This window comes from Pelobates fuscus, chromosome 2 (assembly GCF_036172605.1).
Source record: "Pelobates fuscus isolate aPelFus1 chromosome 2, aPelFus1.pri, whole genome shotgun sequence".
NCBI lineage: Eukaryota > Metazoa > Chordata > Amphibia > Anura > Pelobatidae > Pelobates > Pelobates fuscus.
In genome coordinates, this window is record NC_086318.1 from 121,190,710 (window position 1) to 121,216,616 (window position 25,907).

Genomic DNA, 25,907 nt, shown 5'->3' on the forward strand with positions numbered 1-25,907 from the left:
ACATTAGATGACTCTTTACATGAGGTGTTTAGGAAGGCTGTGTTTGTCTGGGGGTTTTGACTAGGGCTGCATATTGCATAAACAAAGGGATTTAACTCCTAAATAGCAGATAATTGAGCAGCGAGACTGCAGGGGCATGATATATACACCAAAACTGCTTCATTAAGTTTAAGTTGTTTTGGTGACTATCGTGTCTCTTTAAAAATGCATTATCCTATTTCACTCTGCAGAAGCAGCTGAGTATGGTCTACATTAACTTGATGAGTGCCAGTCACCAGTGCTAACCACTGAATATCATCAAGAAACTACTGCTGAATATGAGCAAGTAAACAAAAATAGCCCACTAACAACAACCTGCATATTTATAAAGATATTTCTAGGAACAGACATTGATATCATATTCCCCTCTCACTCTTTTATTTCGGATATCTTTAAATAAAAAAGAAATAGATATTCCTGCTTTGAACAGTTAACTCCAAATGTATACACACAAGCCCACAGCATGTATTAATGATTAGCTGTAACTGTGAGAAGGGAGCATGTGATTGCCCAAACTCTGTTTATTTTGCTGACTTGTGATACATGGAAAACACCTTTTGGTTCCGGAGATGATATTCCCACAGTTTATTTTTAATGTAACGTGAGAAAAAATATACACACAACAGATGTACCCTATGCACCTATAAATGAGTAGAGTTAAAGCATTTAATTATCCTGACACACACTTCAAGAATTAATAAAGAACACTCTTATATCAGAGTACCTACATATTCCCTTCAGTGGCAATGACATGTCAGGACTATCAACATGACAAGGGATTTGTCTAATAGTGGCCCTAAAGGCAAGTTTGCCTCTTCTCCATTTTTTTTGCAAGCCACGTATGAATACCGCATAGGGCTTAAAAGTGCTGCCTTGTGGTATGGGGAATTTGTAGACTCCCTGCGTATAACTAATTAGCTAATTATGGTGGTTCCCGTGGGATCCCAGTTGTGATTAGCAAATTAATTTCTCGCCACAAGGACAAAAAATCAGCATCTCAGCCCAAGCAGAATGTGGAATTTATAAGCATCAGGAAATATAAATCTACTTAAGCCTTTTTTAGACCATATTACTATGTATCTGTATTTAGCTTAATGAAGCAGTTTTGGTGCATAGATCATGCCCCTGCATTTTTCTGCTCAATTTTCTGTCATATAGGAGCTAAATCACTTTATTTATGCCACACTAGTCACACCTCCCTGCATGTGATTTGCATAGTTTTGCAAAACACTTCCTGTAAAAAGAGATCTAATGTTTACACTTCCTTAATTTAGAATGACGTATTTCCTGCACTGTTACTAGCTTGCTAGATCTTGCAGGAGCCTCCTGTGTGTGATTAAAGTTCACTTTACAGAGCAGGAGTTCAAAACTTCTAAAGCCAATTAACATCTGATTGGAACCTAAACCATTTTTTTTTTTGCATGCAGGCTGTGTGAGTCACAGCCAGGGGAGGTGTGGCTAGTGCTCCATACGCAGAAACAAAAGGTAATTAATTCCTGAATAGCAGCAAATGTTATACAAACAGGTCCTGAGTTTCTATAGCATATTCATGGGTTAGGAAAATCCCTAGCATTCCATGTGTCATTAAGAGGGACAGAGGAAAGTTGATTTTAATTTCTTACTGTGTATACCTGCATTTAGTTATTCATTTTTATTTATGGAACTACAAGTTGTTTTTCAAAGTTGTTGCTTTATAAACATATCAAAGGATTATTTGATAATTATTTATCGTTATATGCATGTGGCGGACCGCTTGGCACCCCAACTGGGTGCCTCCGACAATCAATGCTTCCTAGTGCTCACCAAGTACTCCAAGCACTCCACCAGACATCATAATCACCGTCATCTCCGCAGCCAGTGTTACAGCTTGGTTGGGGTCTCGTTGTCCTCCACCCACCCTGGACCCAAGACCAGGATCCAGCTTCCAGTGGGTAGACCTCTTCCAATCCAGAGAGTAAAGCAGGATAGTTATTACATGAGCTAGTGATTATAATCCAAGGGAGTATAATCAGTATAGCAATCCTCAGAGTTCCCTCCACACATGAGACGAGGCTCTATGTTGAGGGTGAAGAGGGACTGTTATGGCAGCCACAACTGGCCTTATATGCAAGTCCCCATGCAAGGGGTTTTCCATAACATATTACAGGGGCATTCCCCACTGGACCTGAGAGGGAACTCCAGTGAAATATACACATAATTACATTGGCTCCCAGGTACAGGACACTCCCACACAAAACAGGGTAATCCCTCCCCTGTGCCTGAGAGATAATTGAGTCAGGAACTGTACTAAACTCAATTATCTCCAGACACAGAAAACATACATTTTAACAGTATCCAAAAAGTACCCCCAAAACACATGGAAACCCCACAAAAGTCACATCCCCTGATAGCCCTGATCTGTGTGACCAGCATATCCAAAAATCACCCAGATCGGTTCAGGGGTTCGGGATTACCATTGAAGTCATAATTTGACTGATCACACACGAGGATTCTGCCCAAAAAGAGTTCCATGAAATCAGGCTGTGCGGTCGGTCTCTTTCAGGAGTACAAAATATCGCAAAAGCGTACCACCAAACGCCTTTCAATTCCCACATGTTTTACTGAACTTCGCTGGAAGTGGAAGTTCTAGCGGTGTTCGCGCCGTTGAGTGTCCCGCCGTCGAGCGGTCGCGGCTAAAGATGGCCACCACCATGTGTTCAGCAATACGAACAACGATCACACCGCCGATCATTAATTAAGGTGTGGTTTAGAGGTGTTAATAGGGGTAATGAGCTGCACACTCCACTTACGGGTGGTCAAACTGTTCAGGAGTTTGTTCGATAACTGTACAGAATAAGTACAATCTGCTCAGTACATCTCATGTACGAACGGAGCCTTTTCACAGTCCTGAACCAAGGTCTAATACAGTGGCCATAGTCCTTGGGCAGGAGGCTGGCAAGCAGGCCCCTCCAAAAGCCAGTGGTGAGGTTCTGTTCGCCACAATGCATGATTATCATGTATCAATATTTTTTGATGTATGTAATTCTTATACAGTTTCAATGTTAGTTTCTATTTGTCGCTAACAAGGTTATTCATTAAACTGTGAATGGAAAGTGAATTCAATGTCAATTTAAAAGGCTTGACCAAAATAGCCAAATCTCTGAGTCAGGCATTCTTTCAGTTTGGCTATTAAGTTCATGTTAAATTGTCAGCTACTTTAATACTGACTGCCATCAGTCTTGGGTCAAAGCAATGACTATAATATTTATCAGCCTAAATACTTATAACTAAACAAAACAAAAGTTACTAGCACAATACCAAAAATTCCTATGCACATTTAAATAATGTTTTTTTAGATCAAAATCTAAGCTCACCTACAGCATCAAAGCAGGCCTTTTAGATGAGACCAACGCTAACAATAAACTTTGCTGCTTACAGCTCAAAGACACAATCTCTGAGACATAAAGGAGTATTTTATGAACATCTACAAACAAATTAACCATTAAAATATGGCACATATTTGTGGGTGGGGGGGAGGGTGTAACATGGCTGTGTAACATAAAAGCAAATGAAAACACACACAGAAATAAGTCCTGCATTCAAACTCACATTACATTAGTGCTGCCAAAAACGTAGACACTCTTTCCCACAAGCATGCAAGTAAAAAGGAGACCTGGCCACCTTAAAGCGGAACTGTCATGGCTAATTTTTTTTTTTTTTAACCACCCTCCCGACCCCACTACATCAAATTGTCCCCCTAGCCACCCCCAAATGCCCCTAAGCCCACCATATCACCTATTTTTGCATATTTATTTCATGCCTGGACCTAGGTCCTTGGTACCGCCATCTTTGTGTGGGTAGATGAAGTCCCTGTGGCGCTGTGAAATTCCCGCGCATGCCCAGTTAAACACTTGGGCATGCGAATGGGAATTTCATCTGTTCATTCATTGTCAGAGAGACGAATAAATGAATAGAAATTTCAAACGAATGAACGAAGACCTCTTCGTTTGTTCGTTTGGTTTATTACAAGGAGGGAGCTATCGGCACACAGCTCCTTCCTTGTAATATGTAAAAATAGAAGCGCCCCATGTCCATCTGCCGCTCATGGGTGGAGGCCGGGGGGGGGGACTTTCACTTAGAGCCCCCAGCTGCTGCTCATAGGTGTGTGCCGGGGGGGACGCCCACACCCATGCAGCAATGGCGGGGTTCGGGAGGGGAGACCCTAGTGGGCTTTTTTTTTTTACAACAATGAGCAACCACAGGCTGCTCACTGTTTAGTAGACATGCCCCTACTCGCCATATAGCGAGTAGGGGCAGAATTTACAAATAATAGTAATCTTTACTTAGTATTAGTAAATTTGCCTGAAAGACCAATTTAGGTCTTTCAGCCTTTTGGTAGATAGCTCCCTAATACCGTGGAAATTAGTGAGCTATCTACTAAGTGGCTGCACGATGCAGCTGCGTCACAAATCGGATCGGAATTTCATTAATTCAAATGACATTCCGATCCGAGCTAGGTACCGAATTGAAAATGTTTCTGACCACAGGAAACGGAGCACACTTTGCTCATCCACTGGTCATGGATGGTCAGGCGTAGGAAACCTCCATAAGACAAATAGTCCCTACTTTGTCTTGTGTTTTAAAGAAAACTAAAGCAGACAGGAAGAAATGAAAAACATATCCTGACAGAGGGAGAGAAGAGGAATCGATTGGGGAAAGGTAAGTTCGACATGACAGTGCCGCTTTAATTTTAAATACCAATGTTTATAACAAACATTACCTAGCATCTGCTGGAAACCACTTTCTGCCTGCCAGTAAAACGAGTTTGATTTCCTGGCACTATAGTTTCCCTTTAATAATATTTAAACAGTCACTGGGAGTCCAGCATGGCCACGTCCATGTTAAAAATTATTTGATCCCTGGGTGCTATCTACAGCAACACTTACTGGTGTTTAGTTCTCTTGACAATAGCATTCAAGTTTTGGGAATACTAATACTGATGTGTGTAAATGATGTTTCAGGTGATAGAGTCACCCTAACCTGCACAGCTCAAATTCGCATTCTCGAGTAGAACAAACAGTTAGCTATATTGAGGGAGCTTTGCTGCTCCTACAATTTTGAGTTCTTTGCCATTTTACTCAAAGAGGACCCATCGTTGGTGTTCTCCAAAAAGTAAACCAAAAATCTTCAAATCTAACCAATATCTATTAGGGACTAGCAACATGTTTCTCCCATTTAATATTAGTTTTAACATATCATCTTTTGAATTTCTCTCTATTTTTCATGTACCCTTGCATATTGAACCCCACAGGGTAAACGTGCTGTACAAATAGATTATTCTTAGATTTAATAGGCATATATTAACTTCCTCTATATACAATTGTATTACGTATAATAATTGCTTGTCTGCGGCTTCTCTGTTTTGATTAGACACTTGCATGCAGTAATTTGGTGCTCAAAACTTTGGTGCTCAAAGAGTAAAACTTTCCATTGCCATAGTATCGGAAACTGCAAACTAAATAGTCAATTAGAAAACATCATTTTAGTTCATCAGAATGGATAGATTACCATTTGTTTGCATTTCTACCCAAGCACTTATTGTTTCAGCAGATGCCTTTGCATCTTGAAAATTCACCGACTTTATTGCACTCTTGAAGAATTTCTTGTTGCTATGGAGATACTTTTCCTTCACGCGGAATCCTTCTTGAAGGTAGAGGGCATTCACAAGATTAAATGTAAATTCTTTATTTTCCTCCGAGATGACTGCAAGAAGAGGCTGTAGCCCAGGAAACTCTTCACCTAGAGAAAATGATTTGTGTTTTAGTGGCTTTTAATGATCGGAATAAACATAACGAAGGTGTAGAACGCAATTTTCCAATATTACACGAGGAAGAGAATTTGATTGCAGTTGCTCACCTTGACACGACACATTTTAAGTAAGATTTATCTAGATTTTGTTCTAGTTACTCTTTGCAATATAGAAAAAAGTAATCACAAACAATTATTTTGATGCTTAAAGATAATTGTTTCCATTTATATTACCAAAGGACTAAGCGTTATTCTCATTTACTTAAAGGTAGGAAAAAAATGTGTTATTTAAGATGTTATATCCAATTATTTTTAGAAATGTGCCATTTTAGTAAACATATTCTGCAGAGACCCACAAAGTGTTACAAGGTTACAGTGAAACATTCCCGTGTTTGGTGATATAGCTGTCATGCATTATTTTGTCAAAGTATCCAATTTACAGACCAAAATAATGTTTTTCATGCTCAGCTTGTACTTCTTTCTTGGAGCTCAGAGTATTTAGGTGTGACAACTGTTCCACTAGCTGGATGTCGTGACCATTACCATAAGTTGTTTCCATATATAATGTTACCAGTGCATATTGTGTACTAAGTAGCGTTAGAGGCAATATATTGTTGAGGCCTGGGAATACAGTCATAAGAAACACAAACTATGGTAAAGTTTTAGGTATGAGGTCATCATCCCAACTGCACAGGTATGCTGTCTGGATAACTGAATTCCATACTTTAGAAGAGACCCTGCAGCTTTGAAAGGTTACTCAATCAAAAACTGTTTTTGGTCAGAGTTCTCTTTGCTAATACCCAAAGCCGATCCTGGGTGGGTGCAAAGTGCCCGGCTCTCTCTGTAGATGAAGGCGGATGGACAGGAGTGCAGCGCTAGGCTTAGCCCTATCATGTTAGGTCCCATCCCTCGTTAGGCTCTGCTTCCTCAGGGGTTGAGACCGGGCGGCAAAGCTGGAAGTTCAAATATCCAAAAATAAGTCCTGCGCTCAAACTCGCACTACTCCTGGGCGGCAGCAATGACCATAGTATACAGTTTTTGTAGTATCACAATAATAGCCATTCAAATTTAAGCTCACCTGCCACGTCAAGGCAAAAACTATTAGGTGAGTCCTACACCAACAATTTCCCTTGCTGCTTTTGGCCAAAAGATAAAATGTCTAATGAGATGGAGAGGGGTATTTTTCTAAACCCCTACACACTTATTAACCCTTAATAGGGAACACATATGGTGTTCTTAATAGGGACCTAACATTACACACCCTGCCAATCCGCCTTTATCTAGCAGAGTACCTGGGTGCTTTTGTACCCACCAGAATCAGCCCTCCTAGTATCGCACATTGTATTCCCACCCCCCCCCCCCCCCCGATAAAAAATAAAGATTTAAGCCAAAAAACTTACCTGTGATCCTGCATTGAGGTCAAGTTCTCCCTCCAGTCTGAAAGGGGGGCATGCCACCATTGGTTGTCTGTAGCCTGCATGCTATGCGTATCAATGACAGACATCCAATGTGGAATGAATTGACAGTAGTGAGCCCAGAACTCGAATCACCAAAGTGGTCATGGTACTTGGAGTAACCCTTTAGAGGGACCCTCCACAGCCCAAATACAAAGTAAATTTAAAGAATCACTGTTTAGTAGATATACCATGTAGCGGACCACGGGTAACTCGACTGGTTAACTCCACTAATTCCTTCCTTCAGCCACTCTGGAACCATTAAAGCATACAGGCATCCATTCACCCAATAACCAGATGAAACATAGTCCTGGCAGTCAACTGAGGTTTATTGGAAGACACACGGCTTTTATGCACAGACCGCTACATGGGGTCTTCCATACAATAATACAGGGATTTTCCTCCCAGGATCCTCTACAGAAAAATACACAATATTCTAAAACACTCCGAATATACATTTTGAAAAGAGGCTAATTTGATTGCAAAGGAGGTCAGAGCTTACAATCCAAATTCCTCTTTGAAGCTGGGACCACAACTGAGCCACTCTGCGAGGTGTGAGAAGTCACACACAAGTGGCCTGGAAGTCTGTCTTCAGTATAAACTAATTCTCTCACTTGCCATATGTCCTGATTTCCTCCTAGATCAGGTGTCCATTAATATGAATAGTCAGCAGCTCTCAAGAAACCCCCCGTGCTCCAGTATCATATTAAAGATACACTAACACTTACCCACAGATTAATAACTAAGCCTCATTTCTATTACATTCAGAATGGGACAAGCACATTCTTCTAATCAAGCCCAAACATGATTTGCGAACAAGGGGGAAAAATAACATATGAATGAGTAGTAGTTCTGCCACATACCCTAAATGAAAACGTGCATGCATTAAATTATAGATTTTTTTCATCGGGGTGTGAGTGTAAAAGTGGCATTGTGGTTGATGGAAGATACATCAGGCCTGATTTGCTAAACTGCGACCTGAGAATTTTCAGTTAAATGCCCCAGGGAAGATGTTAGTGTTTGCAATCTACATTGCTGAGGTTCTGCAAAACATGGTATGGGTCCCTGGGGCGGAGTATTTGGAGAGTAGGGTGGGCCAATGCTCCAACAGCATTAGTTGCTGTGTAACAAACCACAATTTAGATCTGACTTAAGAGTTAACTAATTGACACTCACCTGTAGCTAGTCAACGAGTAGAGAGGCCTTTAAATGAAGAGGGCAGCCTGCTGCAGGGTGAGGGAGAAAAAGACAGCTAGGAGAGTGAATGACAACTGTGTTCATTGCAAAGACATTTCTTTTGTTTGGAAAATTAGTAAGTGGGAAAGCCACCCAATTGCAGATAGCAATATCCTGTCTAGTAAGAGCAAGGGATTTTGTTTGTTTTGTTATTATTTAACCCCTTAAGACCGCAGGACGTACTATGCCGTCCTTATTTGGGCGGCTCTAAACGCCGCAGGACGGCATAGTACGTCCTGGGCGGTCTTACCCCCCACGTGGCCGGCGGCACATGGCCGCTGCAGATCGCGGTCGGGGGGCATGCCTGGCCCCCCAGGCAGCCCCCCTGTGCCTGGGGACCGCGGTCTGCAGCTTCCGATCGCAGTGACAGGCTGTCACTGCGATCGGTATTTACCATGTGTCAGCCGATTTTAAAATCGGCTGACACATGGAGCCGCGGCATTTTCAATCTGCAGATCGCGGTCGGGGGACATGCCTGGCCTCCCAGGCAGTCCCCCTGCGGTCAGTGACCGCGATCTGCAGAGTCTGATCGCAGGGAGAGGCTGTCTCTGCGATCTGAATGCAGAGACAGCCTCTCCCTGCGATCTGATCGCAGTGACAGCCTGTCACTGCGATCAGAGTTACTATGGGTCAGCCTATTGGCTGACCCATAGTAACTCCAGGCAGGATCCCCCTGCAGATCACGGTGGGGGGCATGCCTGGCCACCCAGGCACTCCCCCTGTGGCCAATTACCGTGATCTGCAGGAGGTGATCACAGTGACAGCCTGTCACTGTGATCACTGATCCTGTGTGTCAGCCAGTGATGTAAAATCACTGGCTGACACTATCTCTGCCCCTCTCCTGTAATAAAAATAAAATATTAGTTAAAAAAATAAATAAATTACAGTTACACATCAAATATACTTAGATCATTTATATATATATTAAATACACACACACTAAGTGTATTTTAATATTTATATATAATTATATATATATATATATATTAATATCAAAATACACGTAGAAGGATATTGATTAAATATATACATAATTATAATTATATATATATATTTTATAATAAAAAAAATAATACGTTAAAAAAAATAAATAAAAAAATAAAAAATAATAATTAAAAATATATATATATGTGTGTAATTTCGTTCTAACTGTATTTTGATATTAATATATATATTGATATCAAAATACACGTAGAACGAAATAATATATATATATGTATATACCTAAGTATATACGTATACATCACTATATGTATACCTATATATAAATAAAAATAATTGTAAAAAAATTATATACATATATATATACATATATATATCCACACACGTGGATATATAATAATTTTACATATATATTTATGTAATAATTTTACATAATTAGGTATCCTAATTAATTACAATTAGCGGGACCTGCCTAACAACCCAGGCCGAAAGTATAGGGAATTTAATTTGCTAGCACTATATTTAACCCTATAACTTTCCAAGACACTATAAAACCTGTACATGGGGGGTACTGTTTTACTCGGGAGACATCGCTGAACACAAATATTTGTGTTTCAAACCCGTAAAATGTATTACAACAATGATATCGTCAGGGAAAGTGAAATTTATTGCATTTTTCGCACACAAACGGCACTTACACTGACGATATTTTTGCTGTAATACTTTTTACTGTTTTGAAACACAAATATTTGTGTTCAGCAAAGTCTCCTGAGTATAACATTACCCCTCATGTACAGGTTTTAGGGTGTTTTCAAAAGTTACAGAGTCAAACATAAGGCTTACGTTTCAGTTTTTTCACAATGAAATTCGCCAGATTGGTTACGTTGGCTTTGAGACCGTTTAGTAGCCCAGAAATAAGAGTTACCTCCATAATGGCATACCATTTGCAAAAGTAGACAACCCAAGGTATTGGAAATGGGGTATGTTCAGTCTTTTTTAGTAGCCACTTAGTCACAAACACTGGCCAAAATTGGCTTTCAAATTCGTTTTTTGCATTTTTCACACACAAACAAATATTAACGTTAACTTTGGCTAGTGTTTGTGACCAAGTGGCTACTAAAAAAGACTGGACATACCCCATTTGCAATACCTTGGGTTGTCTACTTTTGCAAATGGTATGCCATCATGGGGGTAATTCTCATTCCTGGGCTACCATACAGTCTCAAAGGCAACGTAACCAAACTGGCAAATTTCAATGTGAAAAAACTGAAAAGTGTAACATGCTTTATTTGACCCTGTAACTTCCCAAAACACCATAAAACCTGTACATAGGGGGTACTGTTTTACACGTGAGACATCGCTGAATACAAATATGTGTATTTTATTGCAGTAAAAGCAAACAGTATTTTGACATTCACAGTTAGAATGTCACATAGAACTAAGAAAATTTAAAAAAATCTTATTTTCTCTCATTTTTTTATATTGTATTCATATTAAGTTATGTTCCATACCTAAATATTTGATGTTAAATGAAAGCCCTGTTTCCCCTGAATAAAATGATATATAATAAGTGTGGATGCATTTAATATGAAAGAGGTGAATTACGGTTGGACAGACATATAGCGCAAATGCCAGGTTTTGTTTAAGTTTTTTTTGGATCACAACTTGTACATTTGGCTGCAGTCTTAAGGGGTTAAAGCACCTGTTTTCTTATTGAATAAAGAAAAGGAAAATCGAGCTGACTGTGTCCTGGACTTTATATACCCTAGAAGGCGGTGGTTACTGCAAGATCTGTGACAGCCCTACCTGTAAAAGAGGTGGGTATATCTAAAAGCAGCTTGAAAAACTGTCTATCTCTTATCTAATGCCTTTGTAAACCATCCCATTCCAACCCTGCCCACACTTGCTTTGTCTGACCAATCACAGACTTTCCAATGAAACTCAATGAGAAGTCATTGCAAACCAGGAAGTAACAGGACCTGTTTGCTTAAAAAGTCAAGGGTGTAACCAGGATAATTTATAAAAATGTCAATTTCTATTAAAATCTGCACTCTTTCCTAAATGAAAAAAAAAATAGGACACACTCTTCACACAAAGATTTTTAGCCAGCTAAAGTGATCTAGGGGTCTGTAGTGTCCCTTTAAAGGGATTCTCTAGTGCCAGGAAAATAAACCAGTTTTTTTTTCTGGCACTGCAGAATCCTGGAGTCCCCTCCCTCGTGCCGCCCCCTCCCATGGTGCTGAAGGGGTTAAAACCCCTTCAGTCACTTACCTGAATCCAGCTAGAATAGTTACCCCACAATTATAAGCTGCCCTTCAATACATGGACAATACAAGAGGAACACAAAAAATGAGATCCTGTTTCCATGAACAAGAGCAAGAGAAAAAAAACATGGTGGGCATTTAAAGTGATTTTCAAATTTTAGGCCCAAAACTTGAATGGGAAAATTTCTGCAACTCCAACATGCCTCAATTTAATATTTTTGGATAATCTTTTCAAATGATTTAATCATTTTGGATACACTTTAACATAATAACGTAATGGTGTAGAGTAATAAAATGTGAGCAGGATATTGCTTTGCTGCAGAGGGATTTGGATAGATTGGGGGACTGGGCACTAAAATGGCAGATTAAATTTAACGTAGAGAAATGCAAAGTTATGCACTTCGGGGTCAAGAATGCACAAGCAACTTACACCCTAAATGGTAGTGAACTAGGGATAACCACACACGAGAAGGATTTGGGAATTGTTATGGACAACAAATTAGGCAGCAAAATGCAATGTCAATCTGCAGTTGCTAAGGCCAGTAAGGTTTTGTCATGTATAAATAGGGGCATAAATTCTCTGGATGAAAATATAATTTTGCCTCTTTATAAATCGCTGGTAAGACCACACCTTAAATATGCTGTGCAATTTTGGGCACCTGTTCTAAAGGATATCATGGCACTAGGAAAAGTGCAGAGACGAGCTACAAAATTGATAAAAAGGAATGGAGCATTTTAGTTACGAAGAAAGGTTAAAAAAATTAAATCTCTTTAGTTTGTAAAAAAAAAAAAAAGGCGCCTGAGAGGGGATATGATAACATTATACAAATATATTCAGGGCCAGTGCAAATCATTATCTGGAAATCTATTCATAAACAGGGCTGTACATAGGACTGGAGGTCATACATTTAGGCTGGAAGAAAGGAGATTTCATCTAAGGCAAAGAAAAGTGTTTTTTTTTTTTACAGTAAGAGTAATAAGGATATGGAATTCTCTGCCTGAAGAGGTGATTTTATCAGAGTCCACACAGATGTTTAAACTGCAATTTAATAAATACTTGCAAACACATAACATACAGGGATATCATTTCTAGTTAGTGGGGTAATAGCTGCTTGATCCAAGGAGACACCTGACTGCTATTTTTGGGTCAAGAAGGAATTTTTTCCCAGTTTGTTTCAAAATTGGAAGCGCTACAGACTTTTTGCCTTCTTTTGGATCAACAGCAAAAACATATGTGAGGAAGGCTGAGCTTGATGGACGCAAGACTATTTTCAGCTATGTAACTATGTAATATATGTAACTATGTAACATGATTTAATAATTTTTTACAAATGTTTAAATAATTCAGTATTTTGATATTTTCCGCTATATTTACAAATTATGATATATTTTTCAATATTTTCAAAAATGCACTTTTAATTTTTGACAATTCACACTTAAGTGAAAACATCTGATTGTAGTGTATTTTGCACTATCTGCATTTTGCAGAGATTGGACATTAAATTTACTAAAGAATACATTTACATCAGGAGTAACAGAATTTGCATTATTTTATCCCATACACGTATGTTTTGCTAAAAGCTGTGACAAAATCATTTTTTGTTGAAGTCTGTTCCATTTTTGCGTGGCATTAAGTTGAGATGTACTCCACTCATGAATCTTAACACTTTAGTTCATGAATAATCATATTGTAATGTCCTTTGAACATGCATAAGTCCTCTACAAAATATAAATACATTAAAAACCAATACACATCAATATTTATTGATAAAAGGGATCGATAGGGAAAATTGACAAGTAATGAAAATGTAGAACTATACAAACACTTTGGAATAAATCTCAAACTGGTTGGACATGGTGCCCAGTTCATCTTGTCAACCCAAATTTTGTAAATGTCCCTCAACTCATACTTTAGTGAATAAACCACTAAATGTTGGAAACTGCTGTGGTCTATATCGTATAAGCACTATGGAATCTGTTGGTGCTATATAAATGGAAATAATTATAATATATTTGAGCAAAAATTGTGCTCACACTGAGCGATGTAGAACACTTAAAAGTACAATACAATACAATACAAATACAATACAATAAATACAATAAACATATATACAAGTATCATTCAGAAAAATTTAGAATGTTTCCATTCTGCAATAGAAAATTTGCCAAAATGTTAGAAGGCTTTATAAAAGCACAAACACACACACACAGACACACTGGGCCATTCAATAAACTGTAGAATGCCTCCATTCTGCAATAGAAAAATTGCCAAAAGGTCAGAAAGGCTTAGTAAAAAACAGTCATTGTTCTCCCTCACATTGTAGCAATTATACCAAACCATTACTTCAAACACCAAACATCAGAGAAAATACACAGATCAATGAACAAACAGAGAACACAATTTTGTAAATAAATCGATATGTAGTCAGTTCAAAGCATGCTCTTGTCCTTGAAAGTAAGCAGGGTTGATTCTCAGCATGAGGTCTTTAATACTTTGGCTACCAATCTGTACCATAACATAATAGACAAAAGTTTCAAATAACAGATGTCACAGGTGTTTTCATGTCTGAGATGAAACCAATACAGTGGTACGGGGGAACATAATTGCTCCAGGGACTTCATAGTCCCTCTAATAAAGGATCAATCGTACATTTTAAATCAATTTGGCTATTTTGTTCATAGAGGTAATAATAAAAAAACAGCAGGTTTGTAAATTTTCTGACATGGAATTTTTTTTTTATGTATTTTTATGGTGAAATTTAGGCTTAACAGTTACTTTCATTTTATATATGCAGAGATTAATTTGTTTGTCCAATATTTTTTGCCATATTTATGTTGCCGTTTTTAGCAGGATACCACCTCATACATGGGATGATATCAAATGCTCATGCCAGTATTGGACTCCATAGCACAAGGCTTTCTTATATTACTCATGGAATTTGTGGCATAATTTATCGGTATCTACTAATCTAGGATCATATCTAAAAATGCATCACATCTGTCACGATTCGGGGAACCCAACACGCTAACACACACACAGACACACACACAGAAAGTGTGCAGTACCGGACCTTAGAGTGGCCGGGCTAAGCACACACAGAATAGTCAGGAGATAAGCCGAGTAAGGGGAACCAGAAAACAGAATAACGATAAACAAGCCGAGGTCAAAGGGTAGGAGAAAGTTACAAGGTCAGTATAACAAGCCAGGGAGTACGTAACCAGAAAGCACACGTTCAGTATCAATACTCTAAAGCAAAGACCACAACAGGGCACTGAGAGACAGGAAAGGTAAGTATAAATATCCTTGCCTTAATTCTGATTGGATAACTTCCAATCAGAATTAACAAACACACGTGGGGGGTATCTATACCCCCCACTGTGATTGTTGTACTGTCGCTTTAACGCCGGGTCACGTGAGTGACCCCGGCGTACTGATATGGGTGCTGGCTCCCAGCGTGCAGCGTTAGACATGCTGCCGCTGGGGGGAGGAGGAGGAGAGGACGCGAGCGGCGTGTCAAGAGGAGAGGACGCCGCTCGCCGCCCGGTAAGAGGAGGGGGGACCACGGGCAGCGACGGACCGAGGGTGAGTGCTGCAAGCGGATTGCAGCCTCCCCTCACCGCTGCCCGTGGAGCCCTGACAACATCTCTCCTTGGAATCTTTGGAATTTTCACAAATGGAATGTCAACTACCTCCTTCAGTGCTGTTGGTGTTTATCAAACATTGCCATTTATACTAGTGCTTCTCAAAATAATGTTTGATGGCCACCAACTACTCAGGTTTTATTGATAACTTCAATGGATTATAAATAGGTGTTCTTCTAATCTAGATCATTAGTAATCCATGAGATTACATGGCATCATACACTGCAATGGTGCAACAGCTCATTTGTCTAAATGAAAATTAGATCTAAAAGAAGTGATTAGTAGTTGTGGCAAATCCAGCCACTTATAGATCCAAACTGTAGTTTTAAACCAAATTGTATAATTTTCCTGCTATGTTCTGTAATTTGCAATGTATGCGGCATTCGTGTGTTACAGCACACGAATACCGCTAATGTTAAGCCTGGGTACCCACGAACAGTGAATCACCGCACTGTTCGTGGGATAAGCAAAGTACCGAATGGGAGACCACCCATAGCAGATCGTGTGTCTCCAATTAAGTACTTTGCAACATTGTATCTAAGGTAATTGCGGTTTGATGCGGGTGGCCGCCATTCGTGTACCGCACACGAGGCGGCGGCCATCTTTGTTCGCGGAAAGCCAGCAGGGTTTTGTCGTCGAGTGCCTGGAACTAAAATCGGCTACTCGGCAACACAAACCCCGTTTTCGGGACTTTCATTCCCTCCATTCAGGCAATCGGTTAAACGAAGTAGTCCTGATAAGGGAAACTGAACGGCGTTCGGTTATTTGTGCTGGGATCTGAGCACAAGTTCACTTAACTGTGTGCCCAGGTCCCAGCTATGTAATCAATGGTTAACTAATTGTCTAGCCCAAATATTGTGTTGGTTATGGATTTTAATGTGAAAACTGTGTTCCTCTGTACCAAGGGATACTCCCATTAGTGCATTCTGGGATAGTTATCTCCTTGGTACAGCAATGTATGATGGGTATTGTATGTGTAAAACCCAGTCTCCCATGTAGCCCCCTACTGGACAAACCCTGCATTGGGACTTGGGAAACCCTGTACATTTGTAACCACATAAATACTGTGCCTGTAATAAAAAACCTCAGTTGACCTCCAAGCTATGTGTTGTCTAGTTCTTGGGAGGAAGGGATTGTAACTACGCTACCTGCATTTTGCCTGTTTTATACCTGCTTCATCCTGTCTACCAGCGGAGATACCGTGGATAATACTACTACTCCGCTACAGTAGTAAACAATGTGTTTGGTTCATGTAGTAGAATAAAATTATTCGCCATAAAATGCTACTAATACCACAAGTGGATCAGACATTACTCTATGGAATAATGAATCCTCAAAAATCAGTCTCTGGGCTTACATGACCATGTGTGTGAATATAAAAGTATTTGAATTTATCTAACAAAGGAGAAACAGAACTAAGCTATAGATTGGAGGAGTTAACCATAATCATTTTCTATATCTACATAAAGCTATATTTTGAGATGTTTGTAGATGTATGTCATTTTATCAGTATGCTGTTGACATTCAGATCTATATAAAAAAAATGAAGTAACCATAATTAGTAAACATGTGATCCTGACTTAACTCAAGTTAAAGGACCACTTCAAGCACTTTAAGGTGTGAAGAGTATGTACTCTTTTCATTTCACAAAATTGCAGATTTCAGTTGAAATTTGCACTTTTATGAATTAAACTTGTTACACCCCCATGGCTATCAATTAGACTGTCGGTCCTGTTACTTCCTGGTTTGTTTGGCTCAGTGGATCTAAACTCAAGAGGCATGCAATAGTCAAGAGCACCTGCCTTGCAAAGACATACTAATACCTGCTCTATGCAGAATATTTGAACCCATAATTGTTGTTATTGGTGGGCAGACTAGATGGGCCGAATGGTTCTTATCTGCCGTCACATTCTATGTTTCTATGTGATACATCAACCACAGCATTGCCATCTGTGAATGGGATTCCAGAATAATTATTTGTGTAATATTTGTGACTAAAGGAAAATTGTCTAGTTATTTGTCACTCTAGATTGGAAGAGGTTGTAAGAGAGGTGTAGGAATCTCCCCAGCCTCGATTCATTAATTCTTTACATCACAACTGCATCCTGTACTATCTGTGGTATAACTATCTACCCCATAACTCTATACAGAAATAGCTGGTAATGTAAAGTCATACTTCATTTTTTTGGTGTTTAGATCATGTTAAAAGACAACATAATTGTATATATTGCTAACATTTTTCTGTAAAACATTTCACACTTCTAATATATAACATCATGATATGTATGATATGATTTGGAACATTATCAATTGTAAGCTACAAGGAGAAACCATCATTAATACCAGACCTTGTAACTGAACGTTCTAAACAGCGTCAGGTCTGATGGATCTCAGCACCTTTAGTTTTTCGAACATTGTTATCCAAAATCAAGAATATTTTGTGTATTGCTTAGTGCACAATTCAGCACACTGTACAGGCATATAGAAATAATGTTTTTCTTTATTGATATTTACATATTAGAATGTATGATGCACAAATTTTCTTATTTTTACAATAACACCTGAAAGGACTTCCTTTTAATTCTCGTTCAAGTGCCAGTGAGGCAAGATGCTTCCTTTACACATTTAATTCAACACAATCATTTCTTGCATCTTTTAACTATGAGACCCGTTTCTGAAAAAATCACAGCATTCTTCCCAAATGTATAAATCTGGAGATTAGGATCAGTTAAAGGACCACTCTAGTGCCAGGAAAACATACTCGTTTTCCTGGCACTAGAGTACCCTGAGGGTGCCCCCACCCTCAGGGACCCCCTCCCGCCGGGCTCTGGAGAGAGGAAGGGGTTAAACTTACCTCTTTTTCCAGCGCCGGGCGGGGAGCTTTCCTCCTCCTCTCCATCTTGATCGCGACGTCATCGGCTGAATGCGCATGCGCGGCAGGAGCCGCGCTCGCATTCAGCCGGTCGCATAGGAAAGCATTTACAATGCTTTCCTATGGACGCTTGCGTGCTCTCACTGTGATTTTCACAGTGAGAATCACGCAAGCGCCTCTAGCGGCTGTCAGTGAGACAGCCACTAGAGGATTTGGAGGCTGGATTAACCCTCAGTATAAACATAGCAGTTTCTCTGAAACTGCTATGTTTATAAAAAAAAAGGGTTAATCCTAGAGGTACCTGGCACCCAGACCACTTCATTAAGCTGAAGTCGTCTGGGTGCCTAGAGTGTCCCTTTAACCCCTTAAGGACCAAACTTCTGGAATAAAAGGGAATCATGACATGTCACACATGTCATGTGTCCTTAAGGGGTTAAGTTTGTGATCCTTGATTTTTGCAGTTTCACTACCTTTTTATATTGTACTCATGCTGTATAACTCTGCATTATATTATACAGTTTCAACTTGCCTTTTGGATGTTGCAAAGAGTTTTATTTTGAGATATGGAAAGTCAGCCTTGCTAACAAATGGAGCATGGGAATTGATAGAATGGTAAAAAAAAGGTTTAAAAAAAAAAAAATGCTGGGAATGATCAGTGCTGTCACTCTCATGCAAAAGGATTGTACTATCCAATATTTCAAAGTGTTCATCTATGATTGATAGTATGTCCAAAAAAGATTGCAAAACATATAGACTACATTTACAGGCCCATCATTTTTATTTCACCTGAGAGCCTTGCTGAAATGTATTCTTTTGTACTGTAATGACACGAGGGTATATGAGGCTAGCTTTACCCACCCAGCCCTCCCCTATGCACTGTAAGGAGAAAGTGGCATTGATTTGCCTTACAAATTTACAGAACACAATGTAGGAATTGCAGGTGTGGGAATAATAAATAGAAGACTCACTTTCTTGATTTCCCTGCAGTTTTAATGCTCTTTGTATCTGATGTCGAGTTGCACCACTTGCTCCCAGCCTTATCATTCCAAGAATCAAAGAAACGCCGAGTGGGGAAAAAATGATGTTCTCTCCCATGTAATCTAATTGAATTGACCGGTGTAGATCCAAAGCAAAGTCTGTAATGGTGTCAGCCGGAGGGCTCGCAAAACTGAATGTTATACTAATTCCAGCAAGGGCCACAAAAAAGAAGACAATGAACGGTCTGGTCATTTTAAAACAATCTTCGAATAATACTCTCCTGGGTTCTGAAATGGAAATCAAACAAAACAAACTACAGGCATTAAAAGAATGTCATTTTCCTTAACTGCCCCACTGCCCTTCTATAATACTGAAAGTGGATTTCAGTATTACCTGGCTTATGAAGAAATCAAGGTGATAGCATTGTACCATTTACTGTTATCTATCAATGCTTTAATACATATATATATAACTTGCTACTATGCGTGCCATGTTCGTGTTAATTACTTATTAGTGCATTTCTATACATTGCACTTCCCTTGGTACACAGTGGGTTAAATCCTTATCAGATTATAATAGGACTAGGCCTGCACACATTTTTTTGTTTCCTAAATAAATGCAGATGTATGTTGCAAGTATCCCACTTTAATTCAAATCATTTCTATAAAATGTGTTATTTAAATAAGCGCAAAATCAAATACAGCAAGCTAAACCGAAAAACTTGATTTGGACTTTAACTAAATATTTTTAAACCCAATTATTTCTACACAAATCAACTTAAAGAGTACTTACTTGTGAAACAGTACAGTATTTCCCCTGGCAAGAAAAGTAAATGTCTCTGGAAGCGGAGACAGAACAGGTATAGTACATTTAATCTTGCAGGAGAATGATTAATTTTCTAAATGCCAGAGAACTTTTGTTGACTTTGCTATCTGGAAACTTTTAGTCCAGGCTAAAAATATAGAGTCTAGTGAAAAATAATAGATAAAATGTATGTCTTATTGTATCATTGTATATGGCTTCCCGGCAGATTCATAACAGTCTGTGAGGGTTATTTACTGAAGTCATAATTGTCGGGAATTTAAAGGTAATTCAAGTAGCCAAACTAGAACAACTGACTAAGGACATTTTCCCAGTTCTAATATTATGGCTTTAAATCTTCTTTGAATTCTCTCTGAATATCTGATAATTCGTGTATGTTAACACTTTATATGTCAGGCAACTGGCGGCCCAGGGGTAGGCAACCTTGGCACTTCAGATGTTGTGGACTACATCCCCCATATTGCTCTTACACCCATAATGCTGGCAAAGCATCATAGGAGGTGTAGTCCAAAACATCTGGAATGCCGAAGGTTGCCTACGCCTCTAGACTCATTTAGCAAAATGTGGATACTTGGTGTGCCACCAAAATGTACAAACCAAGTGGACTTTGAAGAAAAAAAAATGACCGACCAGAGCAATTTGGCTCGATGCTGATACATTCTGATATTATGTAAACATAATATTAATAATTAAAAAGCAACAGTAAGGATTTTTTTGTATACAATAGAAATCATATAGCAGCTGTGAATAATGAAACATCTTTTATGTAAGAATTTTATCCCTGTGATGTAATTATACATTTATTGGTGTGATTGAGCAATAGCTGATCATCATGTATTGCTCAACAATACAACATGATAGTGGTTATCTAACCTATAAATAGTGATTATTCCTGACAACATTTGCTTAGAACCTTCCATTTTGGATCAACTCTTTACACACTCAATAGCCCATTGAAGTGAAGGGCAGAAAAAATATACAAATCCATATACACTGCTACAAGTTGATATGCCCCACACGGAATACTTTATTATGTATTCCTGCGTATCCTACTACATTGCAGTGATAAATCTTGTCAAACTTAATTTTACACAGTTATTCACTAAACTGTGAATAGATATTCTGAGTGAATTCAAAGCGAATTTCAACTTTTAGTAAAAAATAACAAATAATTTAAACTTTGACTGACTTTTATGGCCAGTTGTTTTAGGATGTAAAAACTATTTTTGCTATTAGATCTATTACATGTAAACCTTGTTTTAAATTCACTTTAAACTGCTGAAAATTCACACTAATAAATAATCCTGGTTTTTATTTTTATTTTTGTACTTACTCAGTTTGAAAAAAATAATTTTATATATATATATATATATATATATATATATATATATATATATATATATATATATATATATATATACAGGGAGTGCAGAATTATTAGGCAAGTTGTATTTTTGAGGATTAATTTTATTATTGAACAACAACCATGTTCTCAATGAACCCAAAAAACTCATTAATATCAAAGCTGAATATTTTTGGAAGTAGTTTTTAGTTTGTTTTTAGTTTTAGCTATTTTAGGGGGATATCTGTGTGTGCAGGTGACTATTACTGTGCATAATTATTAGGCAACTTAACAAAAAACAAATATATACCCATTTCAATTGTTTATTTTTACCAGTGAAACCAAGATAACATCTCAACATTCACAAATATACATTTCTGACATTCAAAAACATAACAAAAACAAATCAGTGACCAATATAGCCACCTTTCTTTGCAAGGACACTCAAAAGCCTGCCATCCATGGATTCTGTCAGTGTTTTGATCTGTTCACCATCAACATTGCGTGCAGCAGCAACCACAGCCTCCCAGACACTGTTCAGAGAGGTGTACTGTTTTCCCTCCTTGTAAATCTCACCTTTGATGATGCACCACAGGTTCTCAATGGGGTTCAGATCAGGTGAACAAGGAGGCCATGTCATTAGATTTTCTTCTGTTATACCCTTTCTTGCCAGCCACGCTGTGGAGTACTTGGACGCGTGTGATGGAGCATTGTCCTGCATGAAAATCATGTTTTTCTTGAAGGATGCAGACTTCTTCCTGTACCACTGCTTGAAGAAGGTGTCTTCCAGAAACTGGCAGTAGGACTGGGAGTTGAGCTTGACTCCATCCTCAACCCAAAAAGGCCCCACAAGCTCATCTTTGATGATACCAGCCCAAACCAGTACTCCACCTCCACCTTGCTGGCGTCTGAGTCGGACTGGAGCTCTCTGCCCTTTACCAGTCTTGAGATATTTCTTGGCCCAGTCTTGACGTTTCAGCTTGTGTGTCTTGTTCAGTGGTGGTCATCTTTCAGCCTTTCTTACCTTGGCCATGTCTCTGAGTATTGCACACCTTGTGCTTTTGGGCACTCCAGTGATGTTGCAGCTCTGAAATATGGCCAAACTGGTGGCAAGTGGCATCTTGGCAGCTGCACGCTTGACTTTTCTCAGTTCATGGGCAGTTATTTTGCGCCTTGGTTTCTCCACACGCTTCTTGCGACCCTGTTGACTATTTTGAATGAAACGCTTGATTGTTCGATGATCACGCTTCAGAAGCTTTGCAATTTTAAGAGTGCTGCATCCCTCTGCAAGATATCTCACTATTTTTGACTTTTCTGAGCCTGTCAAGTCCTTCTTTTGACCCATTTTGCCAAAGGAAAGGAAGTTGCCTAATAATTATGCACACCTGATATAGGGTGTTGATGTCATTAGACCACACCCCTTCTCATTACAGAGCTGCACATCACCTAATATGCTTAATTGGTAGTAGGCTTTCGAGCCTATACAGCTTGGAGTAAGACAACATGCATAAAGAGGATGATGTGGCCAAAATACTAATTTGCCTAATAATTCTGCACTCCCTGTATATATATATATACATACATACTCACACTCTCTCTCTCGCCCCTCCTGGGTGGTATGTTTATTCCTCATTCTCGGGTCCTCTACCAGAGGCCTGGCAGTCTGAGGGTACTGCACAGTATCTTAGCTATTCCTAGAACTGCACTCTTCTGGACAGAGATCTCAGATGTCTCACCTGGAATCTGTTGAAGCCACTCCCCCAACTTGGGAGTCACAACCCCGAGTGCTCCTACCACAACTGGAACTACTACTGCCTTCACTTTTCACATCCATTCTAGTTCTTCTTTCAGTCATTGGTATTTGTCCATATTCTCATATTGCTTCTTCCTGATGTTATAGTCACTGCGTATTGCCAAATCCACCACAACTGCTGTCTTCCGTTCATTGTCTACCACCATGATGTCGGCTTGGTTGGCCAGTACTTGCTTGTCTGGATCTGAAAGTCCCACAGTATCTTATTCCTCTCATTTTCAACTATCCTTTGTGGTAATTCCCACCTGCTTTTAGGCAGGTCCAGCACATATTCTATGCAGTAGTTTCGGTACACAATCCCAGCAACTTGGTTCTGTCTCTCCGTATATGCTGTTTCTGCTAACATCTTGCATTTGGCCACTATGTGCTGGACTGTGTCAGAGGCCTCTTTGCACAGTCTGCACCTTAGGTCTTGCCTGGTGTGGTAGATCCCAGCTTCTATTGATCTGGTGTTGAGTACATGTTCCTGTGCTGCTAGGATTAATGATTCAGTAGGATTTTGTCACGTTAGCCACATCCATTATGGAGAGGTTTGTCTGGTCATGGAACATCCTCTTTTTCTGTGTCCTCTGTCTGTTGTTGTCTCAGGCATTTCCTTAGCAGTTCATCTTTGGGAGTATCACAACTGGAATTAAACAGACTGCAGGAAGAAAAAAAAAATATATATACATAAACACACACACACGTTAGTTTTGTTTATCGTTACAAACCAATAAGACATTCACTAACCTTCCTCTCCATTCCAGTGTCAGGCTTTGTTCAGTAGATAAATGTATTTTTGTATAGAGGCCTATACCAGTCCCTCTACGTCAAACATACTGGATCGTCCCATCAGGGCCGGCCTTAGGCATTTGGGCGCCCTGTGCAAAAAATCTTCACAGCGCCCCCCCCCCTTCCCTACCCCTTCCCACACACCCTGTCACACACACACACACACACAGGCAGGCAGACAGCCACACACAAACACACACACAGACATAGAATGTGACGGCAGATAAGAACCATTCGGCCCATCTAGTCTGCCCAGACAGTCACACACAAACACACACACACACACAGGCAGACAGCCACACACACAGCCACACACAAACACACAGGCAGACAGCCAAACACACAGAGGCAAACAGCCACACACACACACACAGTCACACACACAGACAAACAGTCAAACACACACAGACAAACACACACTGTCAGACAGCCACACACACACAGACAGACAGACACACACACACACTGGCAGACAGTCACACACACACACACGCGCAGACAGTCTCACACACACACAAACATAGGCAAACAGTCACACACACACACAGGCAGACAGCCACACACACACAGTCAGACACACACACTCACTAACAGACAAACACACTCACAGACACACACTAACAGACACAGACACACTAACAGACACAGACACACACTAACATACACAGACACACACTAACATACACAGACACACACTAACATACACAGACACACACTAACAGACACAGACACACACTCACATACACAGACACACACTAACAGACACAGACACACACTAACATACACAGACACACACTAACATACACACACACACACACACACGCACACACTAACAGACACACACTAACATACACAGACACAAACTAACATACACACACACTAACATACACACACACACACTAACAGACACAGACACAGACACACACTAACATACACACACACACACACACACACTCACCCACCCACATTAACACATTTTTTAAAATTTATTTAGACCCCCCCCCCAGCCTCCTTACCTTTGGGAATGCTGGGGGGGGTCTCTTCCTCCCTGGTGGTCCAGTGGCTGCTGGGCTGGGCGGGCGGGCGGCCGGCCGGCGAGGGAGCACTTCCCCTGAGCTGTTTGCTCAGCTCCCTCGCGCGCTGCAGAGTGAGGCTGGGAGCCGGAATATGACGTCATATTCCGGCTCCGCCTCCCAGCCTCACTCTGCGGCCGGCGAGGGAGCTGAGCAAACAGCTCAGGGGAAGTGCTCCCTCGCCGGCCGGCCGCCCGCCCGCCCGCCCGATCGCCCAGCAGCCAGGCATGTCTGTTAGCCGCAAGGCTAACAAGACATTTGCCTTGGGCATTTGGGGGCGGCTTTTTTTTGCCGCCCCCTGGAAAATGCCGCCCAAGGCAAATGTCTTGTTAGCATTGCGGCTAACAGACATGCCGTGTGAGCTATGCGGCCGCAGGGCGCCCCCTGCACCATGGCGCCCTGTGCGGCCGCACAGCTCGCACACCCCTAAGGCCGGCCCTGCGTCCCATACCTCCCAACATGCAGCCTCCGCAAGTCAGGACAGATAGGCTGAGTCCTGAGGGGGCATCAACAGTGACACCAGCCCTATCACAAGCAACGCCTACAATGGGCTGGGCCTCCTGGGAAAGGGGTGGATAAATTCATAAAGGAGGCTGTTCATCCTGCAGAAAGGGGCAGGCCTGAGCTCAGACAGGCATCCTGGCTGCTCCCCAGCTATCAGGACCATGCTGCTGAAACACTTCCCATATGGTCCTAGTGCCCGCTGCACAGTGCGCATTCGTCTAATGATGTGCTGTGTTACCCAGGGACAATTCTCTGGTGTCCCCAGATGCAGAAACAGTTTAGCAAGCTGGAAAATAAATGATTTCAAAGCACTTACTGACAAATAATCGCATTGATACAGAAACAACACTCAACCTAGAAAGCAACAG

General features: G+C 40.2%; 1 protein-coding gene across 2 annotated transcripts in view; it reads right to left on the reverse strand.

Moving 5' to 3' along the window:
- SERPINI2 (serpin family I member 2) overlaps positions 1–20,084 on the reverse strand; it is a 91,393-nt gene extending 71,309 nt beyond the window's left edge. The window contains exons 1-3 of one of the 2 annotated variants that reach the window (XM_063441035.1): positions 20,007–20,084; positions 19,205–19,501; positions 5,587–5,817 (exon numbers count right to left, since the gene is read on the reverse strand). In XM_063441035.1, coding sequence (XP_063297105.1) covers positions 5,587–5,817; positions 19,205–19,466 — 493 coding nt within the window. In that variant the 5' untranslated portion in view covers positions 19,467–19,501; positions 20,007–20,084. Of the gene's footprint in view, positions 1–5,586; positions 5,818–19,204; positions 19,528–20,006 lie in introns of both variants that reach the window. The other variant, XM_063441034.1, reaches the window with a different exon arrangement.
- Positions 20,085–25,907: the final 5,823 nt, after the last annotated feature.